Below are 25,749 nucleotides of genomic sequence, written 5' to 3' on the forward strand. Positions count from 1 at the left end.
TTCTTTTTTTTTTTTTCAGGCAAACTTCAATTTCCAGTTTCAACTCTTCATCATTTTTTTTTTTTTTTTGTATCTGCCCACCGCACAAAGTCCCCTTATGTTTCGTAATCTTTTCTGAGTGTCTTCATCTTGGTTTTTTCTGTTACAAACTCCACTCTCAGAACACCCATTCCATTTGTGTAAGTGAAGAAAAACAAATGGTGTCAAGATGCTTTCATAGCTCAGTCAAGCATCTTTGAATGCCAAGACCATAGTTCTTGAGTCTGCTTCCGATACGCTATTCTTTTTAATTTGTCAAGCACTAAAATAATACTGTTGAAATGAATCTTTGCTTGAGAGCGACCCGAAGATCCGTAATTTATTTCAAAGCTGCGTCTTTGGACCACCATCGTGCTTCTCCTAGATCTATTGAGTAAGCTTATTTAGTCGTCGGTGATTAGGATCTTTCGTAGTAGCGTACCGTAGCATCCATGGCGCGAACCCAAGCGCTCGACAATTAGGGGGCCCACGGCCTTGGGTCCATGACCAATCAGGCCCACAGGAGACATTGACTATGACACCAAAGAGAAAAAAAAAAAGTTTTTTTTTTTTTTTTGTAAAAGCCGATTTTTTTAAAAATCTTTCCTCAAAATGTCTTAAACATTATACCAAATTTTATATAAACTTCCGAACGTTAATTTAACCCATGTTTTCATCTAGAGTGTGTGTACTTTTTAAAATGGAAGAAACTTCATTCATCAATTTTGGGTTGTAATGGCTGTACCTTTGATATATATAGTTTGTCCATCGTGGTTCGATGATGACCACTTTTGTCATCCAGGGGGCTGAGGGTTTTGTGCCTCCTCATGTGGCTGAAGAGACCTATGTGAGCCCGGAATGTTCGGCTGCACAGGGCAGGTTATTTCAGCTGGAGCTAATGTCATTGGCCTTTCTTTTCTTCTCTGACGCTTTCTTCTGCCAGAGCTGTTCTCTTTTCCTCAGCAATTTGTGCGCCAGTTTTCACAGCGCGACACTATGATGCTCTGTCATGTGGCTCTGTCTCCCAGGTGGCTGGGTCTATGCTGAACGCCTTCGGAGAAGCTTTGAGGGTGTCCCTAAAGCGTTTTCTTTGTCCGCCTTGTGAGCGCTTTCCTTCCATTAATTGGCCATACAGGAGTCGTTTAGGGATGCTGCGGTCTTCCACTCTGCAGACATGTCCTGCCCATCGCAGCTGGATAGTGTGGATGCTTTGCAGACCCGCTCTTCGAAGGACTTCAGTATCTGATATTTTTTCTTGCCATTTGAGATTCAACATTTTTCTTAGGTCATGTCGAAGTGGTTTTTTTTTTTAATGTTTTCTGTATACTGTCCACGTTTCTGAGGCAATGTAGGGAGGATGACGGCTCGATAGACCCCTAGCTTGGTGTTTATGGTGATACCTCGTCTGTTCAAGATATTTTTAGACAGCCTGCCATAGAGTGCACTGGCCTTGGCGATACGCAGGTCAATTTTATTATCGATCTTACCGTTTCTGGAAAGTGTGCTGCCAAGATATGTGAATCTGTCCACTGCATTTATATCATGTCCATTTATCTTGATGCTTGGATCCAAGTAGGCTTTACATTTAGCAGGCAAATATAGAACTTCACATGCTCTTGAGAAATCACTGATGATCATTTTTAGAGCAAGCATTTAGGGCACAGCCGTCAGCAAATAGCAGGTCCCTGATTACTGCTGTTTTTATTTTGCTTTAAGCCGCATCGGGTTGAAAAGGCCACCATCAAATCTGTATGTTATATTTATCCCGTTGTTATCTCTATTTGTGAATGCTTCTGTCAGCATAGCAGAGAACATAATACTGAACAGTGTGGGTGCTAGGACACAGCCTTGTTTTACCCCGTTTGATACTTCGAAGGGCTCCGATTGTTCTCCACTTTTCTTGACACGAGCCTTCATGCCATCATGACATAGTCTCACCATGGATATGAATTTTTGTGGACATCCATACTTTGACATGATCTTCCTTCTCTGTTAACAGTGTCGAATGCTTTTGTTAGGTCGACATATATGGAGAAGAGGTCAACATTTTGTTCTTGGCATTTTTCCTGGAGCTGCCTTGCCGTGAAGATCATGTCAATGGTTCCACGCTCCTTTCTGAAGCCGCAACGGCTTTCTGGTAGTAGGGCCTAGACAATGTCCTCGATGTTGCATGAGCCGATTTAGTAGGATGCTTTCGAGGATTTTCCCAGCAATAGAGAGAAGGGATATTCCTCTGTGGTTGCCGCAGATCTCTCTCTCTCTCTATATATATATATATCTATATATATCTATTAAATGTTATTATTCTGATATTTATTGCACTTTATTGAATGGGACTCGAAGGCATTATTGCCATCATTATTATTAAACTAATGGAGCCCAACGTATGGTAAGATAACATCAATGTGTGAAATATTATATTTTGGCAAGGGCTGAACCTCACCCACATATACTCGGATACGCCCTTGGAATTGGTTACTTTAGTTTTTCCCAGGCTATTGCTTGAATTCTCGTAGATTTGCTTTATCAAAGGAGCCCAGCGACTGGTAGGAAAACATCAATTAGATAAGGTAAATATTTTATTTCGAATAAGGCGGGGGGGGGGGGTAAGGTAAACACCCGAAATTCCCTCTCCCCAAGATACTCCTATTTGCAGCCATTTCAATATTGTATCTATTTGTTCCCCACGTTGCAGACCTCGTTGACTGTTCCAAGAGTCTCAGCCGTTTGATCAAAGGGATGCTACTATGAAATTGGGACGCTCCTTCGGATTATTAGTAAAGTTACTTCTTTTGTGAATTTAAAAAAAAAATTTTTTTTAAATTAAGCTCATGACAAAATACATTTCCAAGAAAACAACACATAAAACAGCGTCTTCCCATGCAAGAACAAGCTCTTTAAACTCATGATCACTGAATGGTCAAAGTCAATCGTCTGCTGTGAAAATATTTCGCAAGTATTGAAGCATCTATTATGAATTGACAGAACGGGCTCAGTTTTCCAAAGTTGATCCCAGGAAAACATGTCCACGAATGGCATCTTGTCATCATCAAATTGTGATTAATACTTGATTTTCTGATTACTTAAGATGTATGCAAAGGCGACATTATAGGCTCTTCAAAATTGCTGTCACAATATTTGTTTCCTTTGTTCATAACAGAACATTTCAAGTTTAAATTTATTGAAATCTGTGCATCCGGTTAAAACATACATCTACAAGCTGGAAATGAATTATCTTTGGACATTGTGTATCTGGAATTTATACAACATAGTCCGAAATTGTTAGGCTACAGGTTGTTCGTACGTGGTATGAGATAGGGTGCAGTTCGAAACCAGCATGCTGACTAGAAATCCATTCAAAGTCTACACCACCAAGCAACTTTTATTTTATTTTAAGCTTTCAAGTCAAACTTTTTGTTTCAGATGAGCAATCAGAGTTTTTCATGTCAGGGTTTGACACTTTCTAAATAGAAAATAAGAGGCGCCTAAGCATTAAAAGGTACTTTATTTATATAGGCAGACCCGCCACCAAGAAATATTTGGGTCCCAGACAAATGGGTACGTTTAGGCCCCTATTCTCTCCCCCACCTTCACATAGCCTACCAAAAACCTTCAACTTAGTATACAAGATGCATAAAACAAAAAGCACGAAAGGGCACCCCTTCTGTTGGGGCCACGGTCTATTGTTCCGCTTGTCGCCCCACCCCGAACACACACACTTCTTGGCGGCGACCTGGTGTAGGTCTATTTGAAACATTTCTTCTTATTTCTGCCACAATGGTTGACATTTGCGCAATCCAGGTCCAAGTAAACAACATCAGTAAAAAAGTTTGTTGTCAGCCACTGACTGTTCAAACGTTCGCAAGTCACGCTATGTTCAACTGTTTTAAGTAGTTTGGCTTTGGTTCGTTTTGACAACGTAATTAAATTCCTTCAGCTTCAAATGTGTGCCAAAATAATTATGTTAGATTTGGCTCATTTAAGCTTATTCATAGCCGTTGCCAACGCGCCTCTGCTAATTAATATAGGCCTAAGAACCAATTTAAAGGGACAACTAGTAGGCCTTCTAGATTTAAGCCGAAATTATCAACTAGGCCCATTTCTAGGGCCGGATTTACCATAGATTACAAGACGGTGTAGCCGCCTAGGGCCTCACCTTTCATTTTGGTCTCCACATTTCAAATAGGGTCTATATAAAATTGTTATTAGAAAATGCATACTAAATATAAGAAATTGGAAACGGATTGGTCACACTCTAATAAAAGATGCCTAAAAACAGAGCTAGACAAGCCTTAGAATGGCATTCCCAAGGCACAAGACGCAGAAGTTCAAAATGAACAGGGCGACACAGTGTACTAGATGAAGCTGAGAAGACAGGAAAGAGCTGGGAAGCAAGACTAACAAAAACAGTGGAGGGTGGTGTGTTTTAACTAAGGTTCTTTGTTCCACAAGGAACACAAGAGGGTGACATGTTTTTACTGATGTTCTATATGTTCCACAAGGAACACAAGAGGGCAGCATGTTTTTACTGATGTTCTATGTTCCACAAGGAACACAAGAGGATTGCATGTTTTTAATGAGGTTTTATGTTCCACAAGGAACACAAAACATGGATGATGATGCAATATAAGATTATAGGCCTAAGAGAAATGAGATTAAATTTTCAAGCTATTTCTATTTTTTTTAACTTGCTTTTAGATTTACTAATACTATTAATGCAGTTATATTGAAGCCTGAAGAGAATCCTGCTCAGGACCTCCACTTACAAATCTGGTTCTGACTATAAGTCAATGTTGTATGATGAATATATACCTGTACACACAGCACTAATAAAATCTATTTTGTTTGCAAAATTTTTAAATATAAAAAAACCTACAAACAACTTTAACCCTAACCCTAACCTTAGTAATAAAAATATAATTACATTCAAACATTTTATCTTAAATTAATTAAATGATTCTATACATAATCTATTGCAGCCTCAATGAAAAACAAAATTCATTCCATGTCTTCTCAATAATTTTATCTAAATCTCTGTAAAATGATTTATTGGAACCAAAATGTTTTATCAAATTACTGCTTGCTAAAAAAAAAAAATTTTTCATCTCTATAGTTCTAGTTTATTTAATGTTTTAATTCCTATTTTTTTCTCCTGACCAGTAATTAGACATGCAGTAAAACTTCAACTTCTACATTAAAAACACACCATAGTATTATAGAGAGAAGGTTTCCACTTAGTTCATTGATTGGCTTGAAAAGTCCATGGACAAAAGCAAGGTGGTCAATAGGAACATTTTGAGACTGACCATTACTTATGAATATTTAAGATGGCTAAAAAATAATTCCTTAACACTCACAAAGTAGATGACAAAAATCAAACAATCTGGAAACCTGTCCAATAATTTTATTCTTGACCTAATCCACGAGTTTAATGACACAAAACCTCTTTTCCTGACTAATGTATGTCAATAATTAATTAATATAGTTTACATAAAAATGTTAAAGAAAAGAAACCAAAATGAATAGCAATAATTTAGCTGCCATTAGAGAAAATAATTTCTATAAACAACAAGGAAAAATTTGACATGTAAATGCGGTGTCTTATAGTTTCTAGATCTGTCAACAGACAACAAACATGAGCATTGCACAATACATTTCATTTCATAACAAGATATAATATGTGGCTTTGTACATGTCCTCAGTGAGTCTGTTGCTTAAAGTCTCAAGAGAAGTGCAAACACAAAGGTTACTTATACAATGGTCTTATATTATCTAGATCTGTCAACAGACAACACATATGAGCATTACACAATACATATCAATTCAAAGCAAGATATTATCTGTGGCTTTGTACACGTCGTCGGGGAGACTGTTGCTCCTTTTTGTTTGTGCAGCATTCATCTGTAAGATCAGGGACAGCTTGTAGTTTAAACACACTGCACTCAAACTTCCTGTCCATGGTTTTGATGACGTGAGAAATAGTGTCCAGTTGGTAGAACAAAGACCGCTCTAAAGTCTTTATGTGAGATAAAACAGAACAAATATGTTATTGTTTAATTTATTATTATTACATTTGAAAGCAGGTTACATCAACATGCAAGTAATGATTGTTGATAAATGTACACAATTAGTATAATATCATTGTCACGTGGTGTCTCAAGAGAAGTGTAAACAGGAAGGTTACCTAATGTTTAACAAACATTAAATTTTTTTTTAACAGAAGTTTGGAGAATGAAAGGGAGATATTTAGAAATGAAAAGTTTTTAGTTAACTTCCCATTTGAGAGGTTTCTATTTAAAAAGGGGAGTCATGCATATGTCTGAGTGAATTTATTATTTAAATTAAGTAGTAATAGGTATTATTGCTTGATATATAGTTGATGTTCATGAGAGGGTTACTTTACTAGTTTACTTTGCAAAGTTCAGCTGTACTTCATCCTCCATCTGACTTATATAGTGTATTCAGTTTATTTTGTAGTTGTTTGTATGTACCTGTAATCTATACATTTGGATTTGGTGGCTCACTGGTAAAGCATTGACTTCCAAACCAAGGGTGCATGATTTCAAATCCCAGTGAGGACTGACATTTAAACTTAAGATTTTTTGGATGCCCTGAGTTCACCCAACTGTAATGGGTACTTGAAATACTTTAAGAAAGTAGTGGGAAGTGTGGTCGAGAGGCTAAGTACGCTTGAAGTTGACTACCCACTACCCATGTAGGTGGCTCGAGGTTCAACACCCAACTCGAGTAGAGTTGTGTTTTCTGAGCACCTAAAGGCAGCACGTAAAACCTTCTCACAGATACACCCCCCCCCAAACTGGTCCACAAATGAGATTGGACCATAGTGCTCTAATCATGCTATAAGCATGAAAGTAGCACTATATAAAAGCTATAATAATTTATTTTTTTTAAAGTAAAGGGGGTTGGTCATTGTGCTGGCCACATGAAACCTTGTTAACCCTCAACAGATGATTTTTACATAATCTACCCAATCATAGATCACAAGGTCAAAGGGATAACTTTTTTTTTTACCACGTCTATAAATGTACATAAATTGAATTTGATGGTTCAAAGAAGACTGTGTAGGAATGGAGGACTTAAGTGTTGAAAAGTGTGTCACTTTTACATTGTTCCACAGGAGAAGAAAATCTAATGCATTTTTTTTTCCTTAACTTCGACTAGAATTCATGGGCTGAAGAGTGGGGGGTGGAAAGGCATTTGTTATGTAAGTTGTTCCATTCAAATTTGATTTAAAAAAAAGTATTCTGGCAAAATAAGCAATAATCAATTTAACAAAGCACAGGTATCAACTACTTTAAATATACCCCCCCACACACACACACACACATACTCACACACACAAAAGTGAAACATCAAGCAAGTAAATAAAACATTTACTTCAAATGCTCTTCTCTCAAGAACAAATTGGCGGAGTAGTTTCCCATTCCAGTTGTCATAGAAACCAACATAAGTTTGCTGGGCTTGAGAGTCACTCAAGGGTTGAGCACTGGATAGTAAGAAAATCATGTCAAGGTCATCACTGTAGCCCATAGTGTGAACTAACTGGTAAAAAAAACAACATTAATCATCCAATGGATTAATCTTAAAAAGTGATCTATAATCTAAAAATCATTCTAAAAAGTAGTCATTAATTATTAATAATTTTTCATTAAAAAAAACAGGATCAGAAATAAGGATACATTAGAAATTTTTTTTTTATAGAAAACACAAACAGTTGCAAAAAACTATAAATCCATATACATAATTTCCCTTTCAAGATCTTAAAGCAAACCCACTTATGTCAGGAGACGCTGTAGCTGTAAAACTCTTGGTTTTCGAACCAGAGGTCCCGGGTTCAAACTCTGGTGATGACTAGGATTTTTTATTTTGGGATCTTTGGGCTGCTCAGAGTCAACCTGGCATTAGTTGGGAAAAAAGTAAAGTGGGTTGGTCGTTGTGCTGGTCACATGACACCCTTTTTAACCATTGGCCAAAGAAACAGATGACCTTTACATCGTCTGCCCCATAGATTGCAAAGTCTAAAAGGACAACTTAACACTTTTATTTATATTTATGTCACCAACAAAAAAAGATTCCAGCCTTTACACTACAAAAAGTGCCACTACAATAGAAACCCTATTTCTTAGTTGACTAAATAAATAATGAGACTATCATTCTTTAGCTCAACATAATGAGTTCTTTTTCTTACAACAAAGTTTTTAGTAAGTCCTAATGACTCTGAGACATGGCCACATCTCCAAACTGTTTGACTAGCAATTGTAATTATATTTATTTTCATACCCTTTCAGGCAGGTCAATGCAGCCTTCCCTTTGACGTTGTTTGATGATTCTGCCAGACTGTGAAACTATGGGAGCCTGATGCTAGAATATGCAATGAGATTTAAATGTGGTGACCAAATAAATTGTTTTCAAAAATTCTTTTCCATTAACCCAACAGCTCCTATCTCCAGTTTGAAAAATCATTCCCATACCATAAACAGAGGGGTAACCGAATAAAAAAATTCTTTAAAAAATAAACATTTTGAAAAAATTATAATAAAATTATAATGATAATAATAATAAATAAACAATTTAAAGAAAGAGAACCATATGTCTAGTTTCAAAAAAATAAATACCTTTAGAATATAAAAAAGCTACCAAAAACTTATTTTCTTTGGGAGGGGGGGGGGCTGTTTGTTTGTAAAATGTAAAAAAAAATAATAATAATAAAAAAGCCAATAGTCGCTCTAGTTCTCATACAAAACGAGACATGATGAGCTATTCGTATAGGAAAGTTTAAAAATACAGTTGCTAGCATCTCAACACATTATCCTGCTGCAGGACTTCAACGTAAAAGATACACTGTTCTGCGGTAGGAGCTATTGGGTAACTTGTTCTGCGGTAGGAGCTATTGGGTAACTTGTTCTGTGGTAGGAGCTATTGGGTAACTTGTTCTGTGGTAGGAACTATTGGGTAACTTGTTCTGCAGTGGGAGCTATTGGGTAACTTGTTCTGTGGTAGGAGCTATTGGGTAACTTGTTCTGCGGTAGGAGCTATTGGGTAACTTGTTCTGCGGTAGGAGCTATTGGGTAACTTGTTCTGCAGTAGGAGCTATTGGGTAACTTGTTCTGTGGTAGGAGCTATTGGGTAACTTGTTCTGCGGTAGGAGCTATTGGGTAACTTGTTCTGCGGTAGGAGCTATTGGGTAACTTGTTCTGCAGTAGGAGCTATTGGGTAACTTGTTCTGTGGTAGGAGCTATTGGGTAACTTGTTCTGTGGTAGGAGCTATTGGGTAACTTGTTCTGTGGTAGGAACTATTGGGTAACTTGTTCTGTGGTAGGAGCTATTGGGTAACTTGTTCTGTGGTAGGAGCTATTGGGTAACTTGTTCTGTGGTAGGAGCTATTGGGTAACTTGTTCTGTGGTAGGAACTATTGGGTAACTTGTTCTGTGGTAGGAGCTATTGGGTAACTTGTTCTGCGGTAGGAGCTATTGGGTAACTTGTTCTGAGGTAGGAGCTATTGGGTAACTTGTTCTGTGGTAGGAGCTATTGGGTAACTTGTTCTGTGGTAGGAGCTATTGGGTAACTTGTTCTGTGGTAGGAGCTATTGGGTAACTTGTTCTGCGGTAGGAGCTATTGGGTAACTTGTTCTGCAGTGGGAGCTATTGGGTAACTTGTTCTGTGGTAGGAGCTATTGGGTAACTTGTTCTGCGGTAGGAACTATTGGGTAACTTGTTCTGCGGTAGGAGCTATTGGGTAACTTGTTCTGCAGTAGGAGCTATTGGGTAACTTGTTCTGTGGTAGGAGCTATTGGGTAACTTGTTCTGTGGTAGGAGCTATTGGGTAACTTGTTCTGTGGTAGGAACTATTGGGTAACTTGTTCTGCAGTGGGAGCTATTGGGTAACTTGTTCTGTGGTAGGAGCTATTGGGTAACTTGTTCTGCGGTAGGAGCTATTGGGTAACTTGTTCTGCGGTAGGAGCTATTGGGTAACTTGTTCTGCAGTAGGAGCTATTGGGTAACTTGTTCTGTGGTAGGAGCTATTGGGTAACTTGTTCTGCGGTAGGAGCTATTGGGTAACTTGTTCTGCGGTAGGAGCTATTGGGTAACTTGTTCTGCAGTAGGAGCTATTGGGTAACTTGTTCTGTGGTAGGAGCTATTGGGTAACTTGTTCTGTGGTAGGAACTATTGGGTAACTTGTTCTGTGGTAGGAGCTATTGGGTAACTTGTTCTGTGGTAGGAGCTATTGGGTAACTTGTTCTGTGGTAGGAGCTATTGGGTAACTTGTTCTGTGGTAGGAGCTATTGGGTAACTTGTTCTGTGGTAGGAGCTATTGGGTAACTTGTTCTGTGGTAGGAGCTATTGGGTAACTTGTTCTGTGGTAGGAACTATTGAGTAACTTGTTCTGTGGTAGGAGCTATTGGGTAACTTGTTCTGTGCTAGGAGCTATTGGGTAACTTGTTCTGCGGTAGGAACTATTGGGTAACTTGTTCTGCGGTAGGAGCTATTGGGTAACTTGTTCTGAGGTAGGAGCTATTGGGTAACTTGTTCTGTGGTAGGAGCTATTGGGTAACTTGTTCTGCGGTAGGAGCTATTGGGTAACTTGTTCTGCAGTGGGAGCTATTGGGTAACTTGTTCTGTGGTAGGAGCTATTGGGTAACTTGTTCTGCGGTAGGAACTATTGGGTAACTTGTTCTGCGGTAGGAGCTATTGGGTAACTTGTTCTGCGGTAGGAGCTATTGGGTAACTTTTTCTGTGGTAGGAGCTATTGGGTAACTTGTTCTGTGGTAGGAGCTATTGGGTAACTTGTTCTGTGGTAGGAGCTATTGGGTAACTTGTTCTGTGGTAGGAACTATTGGGTAACTTGTTCTGTGGTAGGAGCTATTGGGTAACTTGTTCTGCAGTGGGAGCTATTGGGTAACTTGTTCTGTGGTAGGAGCTATTGGGTAACTTGTTCTGTGGTAGGAACTATTGGGTAACTTGTTCTGTGGTAGGAGCTATTGGGTAACTTGTTCTGTGGTAGGAGCTATTGGGTAACTTGTTCTGTGGTAGGAGCTATTGGGTAACTTGTTCTGTGGTAGGAGCTATTGGGTAACTTGTTCTGTGGTAGGAGCTATTGGTTAACTTGTTCTGCAGTGGGAGCTATTGGGTAACTTGTTCTGTGGTAGGAGCTATTGGGTAACTTGTTCTGTGGTAGGAACTATTGGGTAACTTGTTCTGTGGTAGGAGCTATTGGGTAACTTGTTCTGCAGTGGGAGCTATTGGGTAACTTGTTCTGTGGTAGGAGCTATTGGGTAACTTGTTCTGTGGTAGGAGCTATTGGGTAACTTGTTCTGCAGTGGGAGCTATTGGGTAACTTGTTCTGTGGTAGGAGCTATTGGGTAACTTGTTCTGTGGTAGGAACTATTGGGTAACTTGTTCTGTGGTAGGAGCTATTGGGTAACTTGTTCTGCAGTGGGAGCTATTGGGTAACTTGTTCTGTGGTAGGAACTATTGGGTAACTTGTTCTGTGGTAGGAGCTATTGGGTAACTTGTTCTGCAGTGGGAGCTATTGGGTAACTTGTTCTGTGGTAGGAGCTATTGGGTAACTTGTTCTGTGGTAGGAGCTATTGGGTAACTTGTTCTGCTGTAGGAGCTATTGGGTAACTTGTTCTGTGGTAGGAGCTATTGGGTAACTTGTTCTGTGGTAGGAGCTATTGGGTAACTTGTTCTGCGGTAGGAGCTATTGGGTAACTTGTTCTGTGGTAGGAGCTATTGGGTAACTTGTTCTGTGGTAGGAACTATTGGGTAACTTGTTCTGTGGTAGGAGCTATTGGGTAACTTGTTCTGCAGTGGGAGCTATTGGGTAACTTGTTCTGTGGTAGGAACTATTGGGTAACTTGTTCTGTGGTAGGAGCTATTGGGTAACTTGTTCTGCAGTGGGAGCTATTGGGTAACTTGTTCTGTGGTAGGAGCTATTGGGTAACTTGTTCTGTGGTAGGAGCTATTGGGTAACTTGTTCTGCTGTAGGAGCTATTGGGTAACTTGTTCTGTGGTAGGAGCTATTGGGTAACTTGTTCTGTGGTAGGAGCTATTGGGTAACTTGTTCTGCGGTAGGAGCTATTGGGTAACTTGTTCTGTGGTAGGAGCTATTGGGTAACTTGTTCTGTGGTAGGAGCTATTGGGTAACTTGTTCTGTGGTAGGAGCTATTGGGTAACTTGTTCTGTGGTAGGAGCTATTGGGTAACTTGTTCTGTGGTAGGAGCTATTGGGTAACTTGTTCTGTGGTAGGAGCTATTGGGTAACTTGTTCTGTGGTAGGAGCTATTGGGTAACTTGTTCTGTGGTAGGAGCTATTGGGTAACTTGTTCTGTGGTAGGAGCTATTGGGTAACTTGTTCTGTGGTAGGAGCTATTGGGTAACTGTCTTAAGTGTTCTACAACAATAAATGAGGAAGTGCACAAACCCATCAGACAATTGTAAGAAAAAATTATTTTTTAATAAGCTTAAATAATCCAGTATGTTAAAAAGCAATATTAAGATAAATGGATTCAAAATTCTAAACACCTTTGATTGTTCATGGCATTTAATCACAAAGTCATCAACCAGTTGTCTTTCCTTTCCATCTGACATCTCAACTAGCTTTAAAACTCTAAAATAGAGATTTCATTTTTAAATTTGTTTTCTTAATTACAGAATTAGAGAGCACAAAAGAGAAATATTAATTATGACCTAAGATATCTGTAGATATATAAACATTTACATTGTACCCCAACCTGAGTTCTTCATTTTTCATGTGAAGTATTCTACCAGAGTCATCAGCATGAAGTGAGATCCTGTCATTCTGTTCATCTTCTTCAGGCTTAATGTAGCCACCAACAACCTTGAGTCAATTAGAGAACAGTTCAAGATTATTTCAACCAATATATTTCCCTGACGTAATTTCATTGACTGGTCACTAGACGAACTAGGGCATATTTTGGACGAGCAAAGCCAAGAGAAGAGAATTTGCCTTGGCTAGAAAATTTTTTAAGTTAATGATGCAGCTGGTGACTTGTATATTTAATTCCACAAAATAATTTAGTTGACACTTTTGATCCAGTAAAAATTATGTGTGCTAATAATATACAAAATTTATTAGTCCAAATGACCCAGTAAGTCTTGAAGACAACTTTCTTTTACTTAAAATTTCTCAGTAATCTGTAGTGTGGGGAATAGGAATGGAACTTTAATGCTTTATAATATGATCAAAAGTTCAAAATGATTAGGCATTAAGCAGACAAATTTGTTTTTTTCTTTATGCATGTGATGATTAATGGAATGTCTGCAATTTATAACATAAGAAATAAATTTGACAAAGGTAAATTTTTCTTATATAGTGCAGTGTGTTAACAAACATTCCTTTACATCACCTTATTTAGGGCATGAGTTGACATGGGGCAAATCTTCAGTTTCAGTTAAGAAAATGGTGATAACAACTGAAATGGTGATAACAAGTTTATCAAAGCTCTACACATTTGTCTTGTGAAGCATGGTAGTGAGTGGTAAAGCATCTCAAGTTCCATCCTAAATAGACCAGGGCTTATGAGCTTTGAGATTCCACCCAACTCTAATGGGTAGCTAACAAACATTGGGGAAGTATAGACATTTGGCCACTGTACTTGCCAAATGACATCCCCATTAACTGAAATGGAAACAGATGAGCTTTATACCATATGCCCCACAGATCCCATAGTCTGCAAGGGTACCTTGACTTAATGTACATATTTTTCCTAGAAAGGAGGGTAGGCTACATATTTTTAGTATGTTAACATCATGCAACTCCATGTTAAAATTCATTATTCCTTTGTAACACTTAAAGAAAATGCATTTAAGAAAAACTATTTAATAGCCCAATTTTTTGTTTTTTTAAATAATAAATATGTCTTCACCTATCCCTTTGTTTGTTGAACCTTTGTCTGTTGAACCTTTGTCTGTGAACCTTTGCCTGTTGAACCTTTGTTTGTTGAACCTTTGCCTGTTGAACCTTTGCCTGTTGAACCTTTGTTTGTTGAACCTTTGCCTGTTGAACCTTTGCCTGTTGAATTTTTGTTTGTTGAACCTTTGTCTGTTGAACCTTAGTCTGTTGAACCTTTGCCTGTTGAACCTTTGTTTGTTGAACCTTTGGCTGTTGAACCTTTGTCTGTTGAACCTTTGTCTGTTTGTTGAACCTTTGTCTGTTGAACCTTTGTCTGTTGAACCTTTGTCTGTTAAACCTTTGTCTGTTGAACCTTTGTCTATTGAACCTTTGTTTTGTCTGTTGAACTTTGCTGTTGAACCACTGAGCATCAAACTAGATCTGTTGATTGTCTTTCTCCATTTCTTTCTTTCTCTCATCTGGATAGAATCTCTTTCAATGACAGGCCCATCTATTCCCTTAAGCTGCCTGCCTTTTCTATTTTTTCCTGTTGCTGTTACCCGAAGGACGGTCTTTGCTAGCCTTGGGGACAATGCAATTTTTGACAGTTGTTAGCAGGTCGTCATGGGGTCCAATTTCTATATTAATCCTGTTTCTAATCTCTTTGTTTGTGATGCAGTCATGAAATGTGATACCTAGCATCTTTCTGTACCATCTTGATTCCATTGCTAGGATCCTCCTCTCTTGTTCTGTAATCAGTGTTCAAGATTCGCAAGCATATAATAATGTGGCCATGACCAGGGACAGCATCAGTCTGATTTTAGTGTCTAGGACTATTTATGAAATGTTAAGTATATACTGTATACATAGAATCTAAAATTGTTTGAAATTACATAATTAAAAAAAAAATTGAGAAGTTTCAGTATTACCTTTTGGTGAGTTTTGAAAGACCAACATTCATAACCTCGGTTTTTGCCATAAGGACACATAACATAATAACATGGTGGCATTGTAAGCATAACATCATGTTGTTGGCACCGAACTTGAAACAGGCATTCTGGTGTCTCTGTTGAATTGGAAAATTATATCAATAGACAGAATTTGTTTAATATATACGTAATAGATTACAACATATTTCTTTAATATAAAATAAAGTCTCACCCTGTACACACCTAACAACGGGAGCCTGACACAGTTGTGATTGCTCTTGCAAGTGCATTATTACTTGTTACAGTAAAACATAAATGGAGTGGCAGACAGTAAAAATCCCAATATTTGTTATTCTTTAGTTTAAAGAGGATATAGTACATTTAAATAAAAATCAAATCAGACAAGAACCTGAGGATGTACTACAGTAATAAAAACATAAAATCAGACAAGAACCTGAGGATGTACTACAGTAATAAAAACATAAAATCAGACAAGAACCTGAGGATGTACTACATTTAAAAAAACAAAATCAGACAGAGCCTATCTTAAAAACTTGCTAAACAAAGGTTAAGAAAAAGTAAAAAAAAAGATCAATTTAAAAGTTTGTATATAAACACATAATAACACTGCAAAACAGAATACTAAGAAATACATCAGATGAAAATTTATCTTCCTCTAGATGTTATTGATGAGTAGCAGTGTAAAATATGCATATATATTCAAAATAATAGTTCATTATTCATTCATATTGTTGATACTGCCTTCAGGTCTTTATATATCATCCATCCATCCCAGTGGTGCTACAGCCCATGGAGGACTCTGGCCTGCTTCAACACATTCCTACATTCTCCTGTGTCTTTCATCTCCAGATCTTTATATACAGGTAGTTTAGAAAAAGATATGGCCTAAAGACTTGATAGGGCACCTATGATACTGACTATAGATATCCAGAACATCAATGTAAAATACCTGCCCTAATGCATATCAAAAATACCTGGCCTATTGCATTATTATTATAGCTTTTATATAGCGCTACTTTCATGCTTATAGCATGCTCAGAGCGCTTTTGGTCCAATCTTTTTTGTGGACCAGTGGGGGGAGGGGGTATCAAGGAGTTAGTTTTCCGTGCTGCCTTTAGGCGCTCAGTAAACAAAACTTTGCCAGAGTCGGGTGTTGAGCCTTGAGCCCCCTTCTAGGTAGCCAAGCCAAGCCAAGTTCAAGCGCACTTGGCCTCTCCACCACGCTTCCCACATATTTTGCATATCAAAAATACTTGGCCTAATGCATATCAAAAATACTTGGCCTATTGCATATTAAAAATACATGGCCTATTGCATATCAAAAATACCTGGCCTATTGCATATCAAGATGTATATCTTGCTCTGACCTTCATACTTACACAATGTAAGCTACTGGTGCAATGTTTATTGTAAATATGTTAGACCAACCTGTTTATGTTACCTGATATCTCAATATTCTGTGTCAAAGCTGATGGGTATAGCCCATAAGAAGATCCATCTTGTAGTTTTGTGTATAGTTTTTGTTGATGAGTCAGAGACTGAAAATACATTGATATTTTTAGTCAACTCTAAACACAAATTCCAAGTTGACACTAAAATACAAAGTTTATTTTTCTAAAGGGAAATAACATTTGTTAACAAGTAAATAGTGAGAAATGTTAACAAGAAACTAGAATTAAAGTGTTAGTAATTAAACTAAATGTTTTAAATAAATAAGCATAAACAAATAAATAAACATAACCAAATAAATAAATTAAAACAAGTACACTATATTTCATACACAAAGACAAACACATGAAACTCAATGTTTCAAAGAACCACACCAAGCCAAGATAAGCAGTTAGTGAACATTAATTACATCTCTCATAAAAAATACAAATTAAGTAAATAAAATAAAATAAAATGAAAAATAAAAAAAAAATACACATGAAAATTGTAATTTCTATTTTTGAACAAATAAATGAAATTAATAAAGGATGTTAATCATTAAAACTATATACAGTGATACCTCTGTAAATGAGACCAAAATTTCTCTAAATCCAAACAGACCCTTCCAACTATAACACCCAAGGGCAAACTAGCCGATGCCGGTCAAGTTCATGTACTGATGCTGTCAGTTTGATTCAGCTTACATTTAAAAGGCATTGTGCATATCTTTACTTTTTCTTCGTGACGCTCCTGAGCTCTGTTCGCAACGTCGATCCTTCTCGGACCGCCGTCGATCCTTCCCGAACCGCCGTGTTGACACTCGTCTCGGCTGACCGGCGTAACTCGTCACGGTTGACCGCTCGTCTAGCGCTGGCCTGGGGCGATTTGCGTCGGCTGACTACACTCACACCACTACCCCCATCTGTGCCACCACCAGGTTTATAACACTGCCCCCTCCTTAGATCTGTCCGTCCCGGACAGAATCAACCTCATGACATTGGCTGTGAAGCTTCATCGCCATAGGTGGGGGTCGATCGGTGGCGGTTGGCTTGCCTCTTGAGCTTGATGGAGCCATCCATGTTGCAGTCAGCAATGGTCGCTTCCTCCTCTTCCTCCAGTTGGCCTTGACCTGGTTGCCTCGCCGTCGTGCTTTCATCGCCATCCACGTTGAATTCAGAAAACGTTTTCTCCTCCTCCAGTTAGCCTTCATCTGGTTGTATCGACATCGTGATCGCATCGTCATCCATGTTGCACTCAACAAAAGTAGCCTTCTTCTTCTCCGCCAGTTGGTCTTCATGTGGCTGCAGTTATTTCTTGGTAGAATCACCATGCACGTTGGACTACGCAAACGCCGCCTTCTTCTTTTCCTCCAGTTGATCGTCCTCTTGTTGCAGTGACGTTGTGGTTGCATCGCTCTCTTGTCGGTCGGTACTGACACTTGACACATGGAGAGGTATAGGTTGTAAGGGCTGGGGATACCAAGATCGTTGGCAAAAGAGGTGGCTTCATGGGGCTTTGCGAAGAAGGACTGGGATGGGCTTCAAATCCACAGGGCGGGGAATTGTGCGACAGGTCATCATCTTCAGCCTTGTCTGGAGGGCATGCTCGTGGGGCAGGTTGGTGACACTCCTCGTGCAAAGGTCCCTCGTCTTTGGCTTCAGGCTCCATTCGGCTTTCTTCACCACCATCAGGACCTCTCTCTCTCGTCTCAGTATCGGGCCAATCGCTTGTTGGTTTCAGACCCTGTCGATGACTTTCGTCTTTCAAATGTCCATCAACGTCAACGTCAGACTGCCTTGGATTCTCTTTACCACCTTCAGGACTTTCCTCTCCAGTCTTGGCAGCTGGACCAACGTCTGTTAGGTTCGGACCTGGCTGGTATCTCTCGACTTGCATATGTCTCTCAACGGCTTCGTCAGGTTTCAATGGGTCCTCATGATCACCACCAAGGCTCCTCTCTCTGGATTTAGCATCTGAACGAACGTCTGAGTTGATGATTCTCTCCTCCACAGCAGGTATGCGTTGGTTCATAGCGGCTATCTTGGTGTTCATGGCATCTATCTTGGAATTGATCTGTTCCAGCAAGTTAGGTTCGACTTCAAAAAGATATGTGTCCGGATCTTCTTTTTCTTCCAAAATTTCATCTCGGAGGCGTGCTTGTAAGGTTTCTTTATTTCCGCTCGTTTTCAGATTTCGATCACGGAGTTCTTGCTTCAGTTCTCTGAATTCAAGTTCGTACAGCAGTTTCAGACGAGCCATAGTAGATCCGATCCAATCCGATTCCGATCCGATCCCACTTCTGACACCAGTGTTACGAATCTCACTATCCAGGCTCTTTGCAAACTGCACCATAAACCACCAACTTAAAGAACTTGACAACTCAGGGCTTCAAAGTAACGTAACACTTTAATAGTTGAATAAATAACAGCCAATACTGTACAATTGGCAACACGTACACTGTACAAATATCTCTCCGATATCACCGTTCCGCAGTATCAACTCTTGCACTGGCCTCTCCGTCTCGTTCCGGGCTTGCACTGGGTTCAACAGTTCAGGACTGACTTCACACACTAGGCTCGTTGTGTCGGACTCGATCGCAGACCAAGATCAAGACGCCACCCGTCTCAACTGTACTTGACAGTACTCCGCACTGAACCGTCGTAATGCTCCGTACAGAACCACACCGCTGAACTGTGCTGTAGTCGACTGGACTGTAGTGAACCGGGCTCTGAACCCCTGCCGTGAACCTTGCTGTATTGAGCCCCTTTTCTCGACTGTCTTGACTGCGACACCTCCTCTCTTATATAGGGTCCCTACTGGCCTTCTCGAACCGGACAGAACGCCGCTCGACGTTTCTAGGTGGTCAGATGACTACAACTCTCGTGACGCTCCTGAGCTCTGTTCGCGACGTCGATCCTTCTCGGACCGCCATCGATCCTTCCCGAACCGCCGTGTTGACACTCATCTCGGCTGACCGGCGTAACTCGTCACGGTTGACCGCTCGTCTAGCGCTGGCCTGGGGCGATTTGCGTCGGCTGACTACACTCACACCACTACCCCCATCTGTGCCACCACCAGGTTTATAACAATATTAATTAATCAATTTTAATTTTTAATCATGGGTCATAGAAAGTCATTAGTGAACAGAAGGAAATAAAGAAGACAATGAGACTAAATACTGAACTATTAAATTAGCCAATACTGGTTCGGAACAAAAATTGTTTCAGTGTCAGTTCTATACTGGAATGACTATAATTGAGAACCAAGGTACCAATGTTTTAAAAACATTTAAAGTAGAAGATAGTTAGTTAATTACTTGCTTTATGATCCTTTCTAAACTGTACATACACACATAGCTGGAAGTATGCATGACAACTAGTATATTCAAAAAGATGGTGGCATCGCAGGTACTTTTGCCAAATATCTGATAACAAAAATTTTTAACAAATGAATAGTGAAGTCTTTAGTAATGTTCAAAACCAAAAAAAAATAAAGATATAACAACATATTGTTATATGTCAAAAGTATTTTACTTTTCATTATCTTATCTTATTAATTCTCACCTTCTTTGTAATGGAAAATTTACAGATGAATTCCAAAGGCATGCAAGACAAAACAACTAGCTGCATAATGTCTCCAGACTCAGGAGCTCTCTAAAAATTTTTTAAAAACAAACAAGAGCACACCAGTTAGTACAGATTGTTCTAATTATGATATTTCAGTGAATGGGAAAGGGGGGGGGGTGGGTGAGGACTGCTTCATGATAGTGTTTCTGTGATACTTTTATTAGCGCAGCCAATACAATGAAGGCTTGAGAAATTCTCAGATTCCAAATTGCCACTCATCCCACATTTTGTCAGAAATGTAGCCATATAGCAAGACATTTCATTTCCTGTAGGTAGGAAGTGCTAAAGTACCCTTATCAGACTTTGCAATATATCTACAAAGTATAGGATGTAAAGGTCATCTGTTTCTATGGCATACTGTTACCTAGGGTGTCATGTGGCCAGCACAATGACCAATAGATTAACTATCCCCTACTAATGTCGGATACTTATTAGAGTTGGGTGGACTCAGCTGTGTCATAGAAATATAAGGCTTGTCTTCAATTCTGAAGATTAATGATGAGTTAAGTTTTTCATGTGGCTATGCAGCACCAGTTGCGACCTACATATTTTGCCATATCCAGCACAGACATTACTATTGTCTGTCATTGGTCAATTTAGATTTTCTTTTGCTCTCAAATGTGTATCCCATGGCCTTTGTAAGAAATCTCCAGCTGTCTCATTCTGAACCCGCCTGCAACCAGGTGCTTTCTTCTATGTCCTAGAAATACTGAAGTTCAAAATACCCAAGGAGATTTGAGCCTGAGACCTTTCAGTTCAGAAGCCAAGCGAGTTACCACTTAGCTACCAGATCCCCATAGCAAGTGCTAAACAGTTAAAAAAATCTATAGCAAAAATCTAGAATTGAAACAATTTTTACAAAACTTATATTAACTCACTCTGTCTCTTTGTCTGTCTGGTAAAAAGTGTGTATAGGTTATTTCTTTCACACTCAATCTCAGATCAAGTTGAAACTTGGCATTAACAAGACATGATTCAATAAAAAAAAAGTAACTAATTACATAATTAATTACTAGTAATTAATTATTTTGTTTGATACCAGCAAGGGAGACTAATACTTCAATATTCACAGATTTTGTTTAAATTTGTTGGGTTTAGTCCCTTTAAATAATTGTTAATACCATTTCTCCCTCATGTATTCTCCAATCAAGTTGAAACTTTAAACAGTTATTTATTGTATGTAACAAAACATGAATCAATCAACAAAAATACTCAATCAGTCAATTAATTATTGGTAATTAATTATTTTAATATCAAATAATGAAAATAACTTGTACATTAGTGATATACTTTTCAATGCAGTTATTCCCCTTTACATAAGCTTTGTTTTTTTGTTTTTTTAAGATTTTTTATATTTTGCTTGTTTTGTTGGATTGGTATTGTTTAAATTGTAAATTGGACTGACTTGTAAATATCATTATGAATTCCCTAAACTCTAAATTAACTTCTACTGTTGTTATATCACCATTGGTAAAGAATATTAGGAAATGTGTAAGCATTTATTTGTTAATAAATACAATATTGGCCATCTTCTACTGTGTGAATTGAGCCACTGAAAGTAGTGTTTTGTAGTATACTATCTGGGTTACCCTATCTACTTACCCCATTGATCTGTTGACATTTCTTTGTAGAGCAGACAATGAAACTCTCATCTATTGTATTCCACTGTAGCCTCCTGAAACACAAAAATACTATCTTCACTAGAGTTGTCTCTCAATACTCTAGAGTTGTCTCTCAATACTCTAAGAGTTGTCTCTCAATACTCTAGAGTTGTCAAAACACACAAAAACAAAATAAACATTGTAGTTATAATACATAGAAAAATTGCTACATCTGAATAATTAATTTGAGAAATCTTTACAAGGGCACCAGTCACTCAATATAAACAGAGGTGACCTACCTAAATTTCACAGAACTATCTCCAAGATAAACTTCTTCTAGAACCTGGCCACTCTCAAGGTCAACACGAAACAAAAAGTTATCAGAATTGATTGCAAAAAGGCAACCTTTGTAACCTTGATGTGGCAAGTCAACTGTTTCCTATTCAAAAAAAAAAATACAAAAATTAATTAGATTCATATTTATTTTCCAATGATTTAAAAGCATCATAAACTATCTTTTAAATTACAGACATTTCCTCAAAAAAGAAGGCGATTTTGTATAATAGTATTATTATTCATATATGTAAAGGTATATTTTGCATATTAAATCTGACAACTTCCATTAAAAATTGATAAAATACTAACTGGCAATCCTTCCATGATGAGTCCATCTTCTATTTTACCAGGTCTTGGCTTTTGAATAACAAATAATGGGGAGTTGCCAGGATGGATACTGAAATACATTGAACATACATTATAAATTATTAATAATACCATGATTTCTTATAAAAATGTTTTCTACAAAGTATTATATATAATTAAATATTGTTTATAAATATATTCTCTTTCTTTTCCCATCTATCAGCCCATAGATCATAATGTGCACAGAGTACAGGAGTTTAAAATAAATTTTATTTTTCTTACCAGCTTATGCACTTCTCATAATTGTCAAAAAAAGCAAATTTTCTGCAAAAGGAAAATAAAGCCAGATAAAATTTAGTCAACAGAAAATATTGATTAAACTATTTAGCTTACATTATTTTTTAAACCATTTCAAGATCAGAAAGTGCAATGGCAGCTTATTGGTGCAAGAATAAATATAATAAATATAATGTTCTTTCAAAATAGTTTTTTCAATCTAGTATTTATTTTGTAAGCAGAACTAGGGAACAAAATACATTTTTTAACACAAGAAATTCTAATAGACATTAAAATGTTAATTGATAATTCTAATGCCACATATTAGGATATCTTTAGGATATAATTCTGATACCTGATAAATACATAAAATAATGTCAATATTTTATCATAATGTTCTTAGCCTGTTATGCACACCCCTACCAATAGTGAATCACTCCTTACAAAGCAGCGCTAGAACTTTATGTTGACAGAGTTAACTATTTCTGCCCAAGACTGAAGACAGATAAGAGTTGTTTCCACTTAGTAGAGAACAACATAGACAACAGTGTAAAGGTAACGGTTCTGAACTGCCAATAAAAAAGTTCATCTATGGTACAGAAGTGGTGCTGTGGTTGCCAAAGTCATGCCCAGGGAGTCCAAGATGTTCCTGTTAATGACACTGTGGTAGTAGCTGCAGCTCCTGAGACTTGTATCAAACTTCTGAGGCAGAGATAGTAAGTGAAAACTGCTAAAGGAAATCACTAATAATATTAAGCTGATGTGGAACTGATAGCATTGCATGATAGTGGCAGCACTTATAAACTGTGTGGGTGAACCTTTGACCTAATGATTGCTGTGTATTTAAAATCATTTCATCATCATTTTAATATCTCACTGGTTGTCCCAAGGTCATAACAATAAACTAACCCCACATTTCAGACTGGGCAATTAATTAAGTCTTTTTTAAATGTAACTAAACATAAAGTTAGATATATACTAATTTGTTTTTTTTTCTTACCCATCACAAGCAATGTGTTTTTTAGATTCCTTGTGCCAAATTTGTGCAAATGTGTAGTCACACTGTAAAAATTAAATTCTTTTAACTAGGCAATATTGATAATATGAAATAAATAAAATAATAAATAATGCTAAACAGCTCTTAGAACTATATTTATATATTTACTTTATATTCTGCACAATTTTAATACAAAACGTAAAATGCCTTCAAGACTAGGTAAAGTTAAAGCAAATTCAACCTTATATGTCAGTGGGAGGTATGGCGAGAATGAATGTTAGTTTGATATATTGTTATATCCCCTTGTTATGAATGCGAAGTGTTGCACGTGTTATGAACTGAATGATTTAGTCTTCATTGAATGTGCGAGAGAGTGTGTTGAGTTAGTAAGGTCTTGCTCCTGGTCCAGGAAGGTTGGATAGTCGCTTCCTGGACTGGTGTTTTGTGTGTTAAATAATATTTGAGAGTTGATATCATTATGTGCTTATTGAATATTAAAGTATTATTCGTATTTCAATGGATATCTATAGTTGGAGTTTCAGTGTACCTAGTAGTAATTGTTCTTTTGTGAGTAACTAAGCAAGTATTAAGTAATTGTAATTGAGTATTGAAGAACCCCTAGCAAGCCAAGACAAAGTCAAGAAACACAAGAGCCAAGCATATAATTAGACCCAAGACATCTGAGGGCTTTGTCCGGGCAGGTACAGTGTCTGTTGTACCTATTTTTAGTCATCTTGAAGAAGTCTTCTATAAGAAAATAAAGTATAAGCAACACAAACAAAGTAAAGGATACTGACAATTCTGGAGGCTTTGTCTTATGTCATAGTTAGATCTAGACCTAGACTCTAGTATACTAGAATTAAAACTTAGAAAACTAAAATTTTATCCCTCGCCTCACCCAAACTGGTCCTAAAAAGTGATTGCACCATAGCGCATTGAGCATGCTATAAGCATGAAAGTTGCACTATCAAAAAGAATTAACAAAAATATTTCCAATTGCACAAATTTATTATTGTTACTCTAAATCTATTAAAAATTAATTACATGACTGATTCAAATAACTGACGCTATTTCTCTCAAAAACTTTCTTTTTAAAAAAAGTATTATTTGTTTTGAATGAAACCAATGAAATGGCACTGCAAATTTTCTATCTTAAACGATCTATCTATAGTCTTATTTATCAATTTTCCATGAAAAAAATGTGCATAAATTAAGGTCAAAATTGTTTGTTTTTTTAAACCATTTTTTCTAAAAAAAAAGCATAAAAATTTAGCGTAAATTAATGTCAAAGTTTGCGGAGATGCGATGGCTGAGTGGTAAAGTGCTTGGCTTCTAAACCGAGGGTTTCGGGTTCGAATCCAGGTGAAGACTAGAGTTTTTAAATCTTTCTGTTTTATCTTCTTTAAGTGATAAATTTGTCATTCATTTTAATGACTACCATGTGAGGCATGCCAGTGTAAATCTATTCACATATTGACAGTATTGAAACTTTAGATTTACTTGACTTAACTTGACTTAAAATTAAGTCTTGAAGACTTATTAACACTTTACTAAATAACTTTTAATCCTAAGACTAAGAGTAGACTAAGGCGGGCTTTTTAAATAAGTTAATTAAGGCAAGTAAGCCAGTTAAGTAAACTTACTAATATTTAATAACAGGAGGATAACATTTTTATTTGATAACAATATTATAACATTAATAGCAATAAATATAAAAAAATAACATTTTTTATAATTTTTTTTTTACATAAAAATAATGATAAAATTAAAAGTTACATACTCGAATTATTAGAGTACCAAGAATATAATGAATGCGTCGATGGCTCGACTTCGTGCAATATTCTTTAGCAATTAGATGACAATAAATATTGCATCTTTTGTCCAAAGATGATGTCTTATAAATCCTAAGTAATGGCATTTTTATTTTAAATCTATCATTTTTTATCTCAGCTTTGTTTGAATAAGAGCAATATTTACATCACCGTTGTTATTTACAAGGGACACTACTCTTATTTGTAGGAGCGTTTGATTGGAGTAGCTTCATATCAACATGGTCATGTAAATAAATAAAAGAGCTCAATAGATCTAGATCTAGATTCTAGATGTTATAAAGTCCAGTAACTAGATCTAGTTGAAGTATATAGTTAATATAGTGACTAGATTCTATATATTATATAGACTATATATTGTTATACTCAATAGCATAGCCGGCATAGGTAGAATCATGAAATGATTCAGTATTCAGTCAGACAATCATTGACAATGACAATGATTGAATGATTCATATAATTTATTATAATAATTTTAATATGACTGATTATGATTGATTGATTATCA

General features: G+C 37.2%; 2 protein-coding genes across 2 annotated transcripts in view; one reads left to right on the forward strand and one right to left on the reverse strand.

Annotated features, from left to right (window-relative positions):
- Window positions 1-5,183: 5,183 nt before the first annotated feature.
- On the reverse strand, window positions 5,184-25,406 carry LOC106069510 (DDB1- and CUL4-associated factor 17-like). Its single transcript, XM_013229184.2, has 15 exons — window positions 25,193-25,406; window positions 23,416-23,477; window positions 22,422-22,463; window positions 22,143-22,230; window positions 21,797-21,936; window positions 21,499-21,571; window positions 19,834-19,923; window positions 19,587-19,694; window positions 16,284-16,380; window positions 14,822-14,958; window positions 12,772-12,878; window positions 12,563-12,647; window positions 8,320-8,400; window positions 7,417-7,581; window positions 5,184-6,034 (listed from the first exon to the last, which is right to left on the reverse strand). Exons 1-15 carry the CDS (start codon window positions 25,328-25,330, stop codon window positions 5,855-5,857), a joined length of 1,593 nt encoding a protein of 530 aa, XP_013084638.2. The 5' UTR covers window positions 25,331-25,406; the 3' UTR covers window positions 5,184-5,854.
- A 184-nt stretch (window positions 25,407-25,590) lies between these two features.
- Window positions 25,591-25,749, forward strand: part of LOC106069511 (mitochondrial coenzyme A diphosphatase NUDT8-like) — a 32,119-nt gene continuing 31,960 nt past the window's right edge. Inside the window, exon 1 of the mRNA XM_056007632.1 lies at window positions 25,591-25,628. The gene's annotated coding sequence lies outside the window, so the exon portion shown is untranslated. The remainder of the gene's footprint in view (window positions 25,629-25,749) is intronic.

The sequence above is a fragment of the Biomphalaria glabrata genome, chromosome 13, assembly GCF_947242115.1.
Source record: "Biomphalaria glabrata chromosome 13, xgBioGlab47.1, whole genome shotgun sequence".
In the NCBI taxonomy this organism is placed as follows: domain Eukaryota; kingdom Metazoa; phylum Mollusca; class Gastropoda; family Planorbidae; genus Biomphalaria; species Biomphalaria glabrata.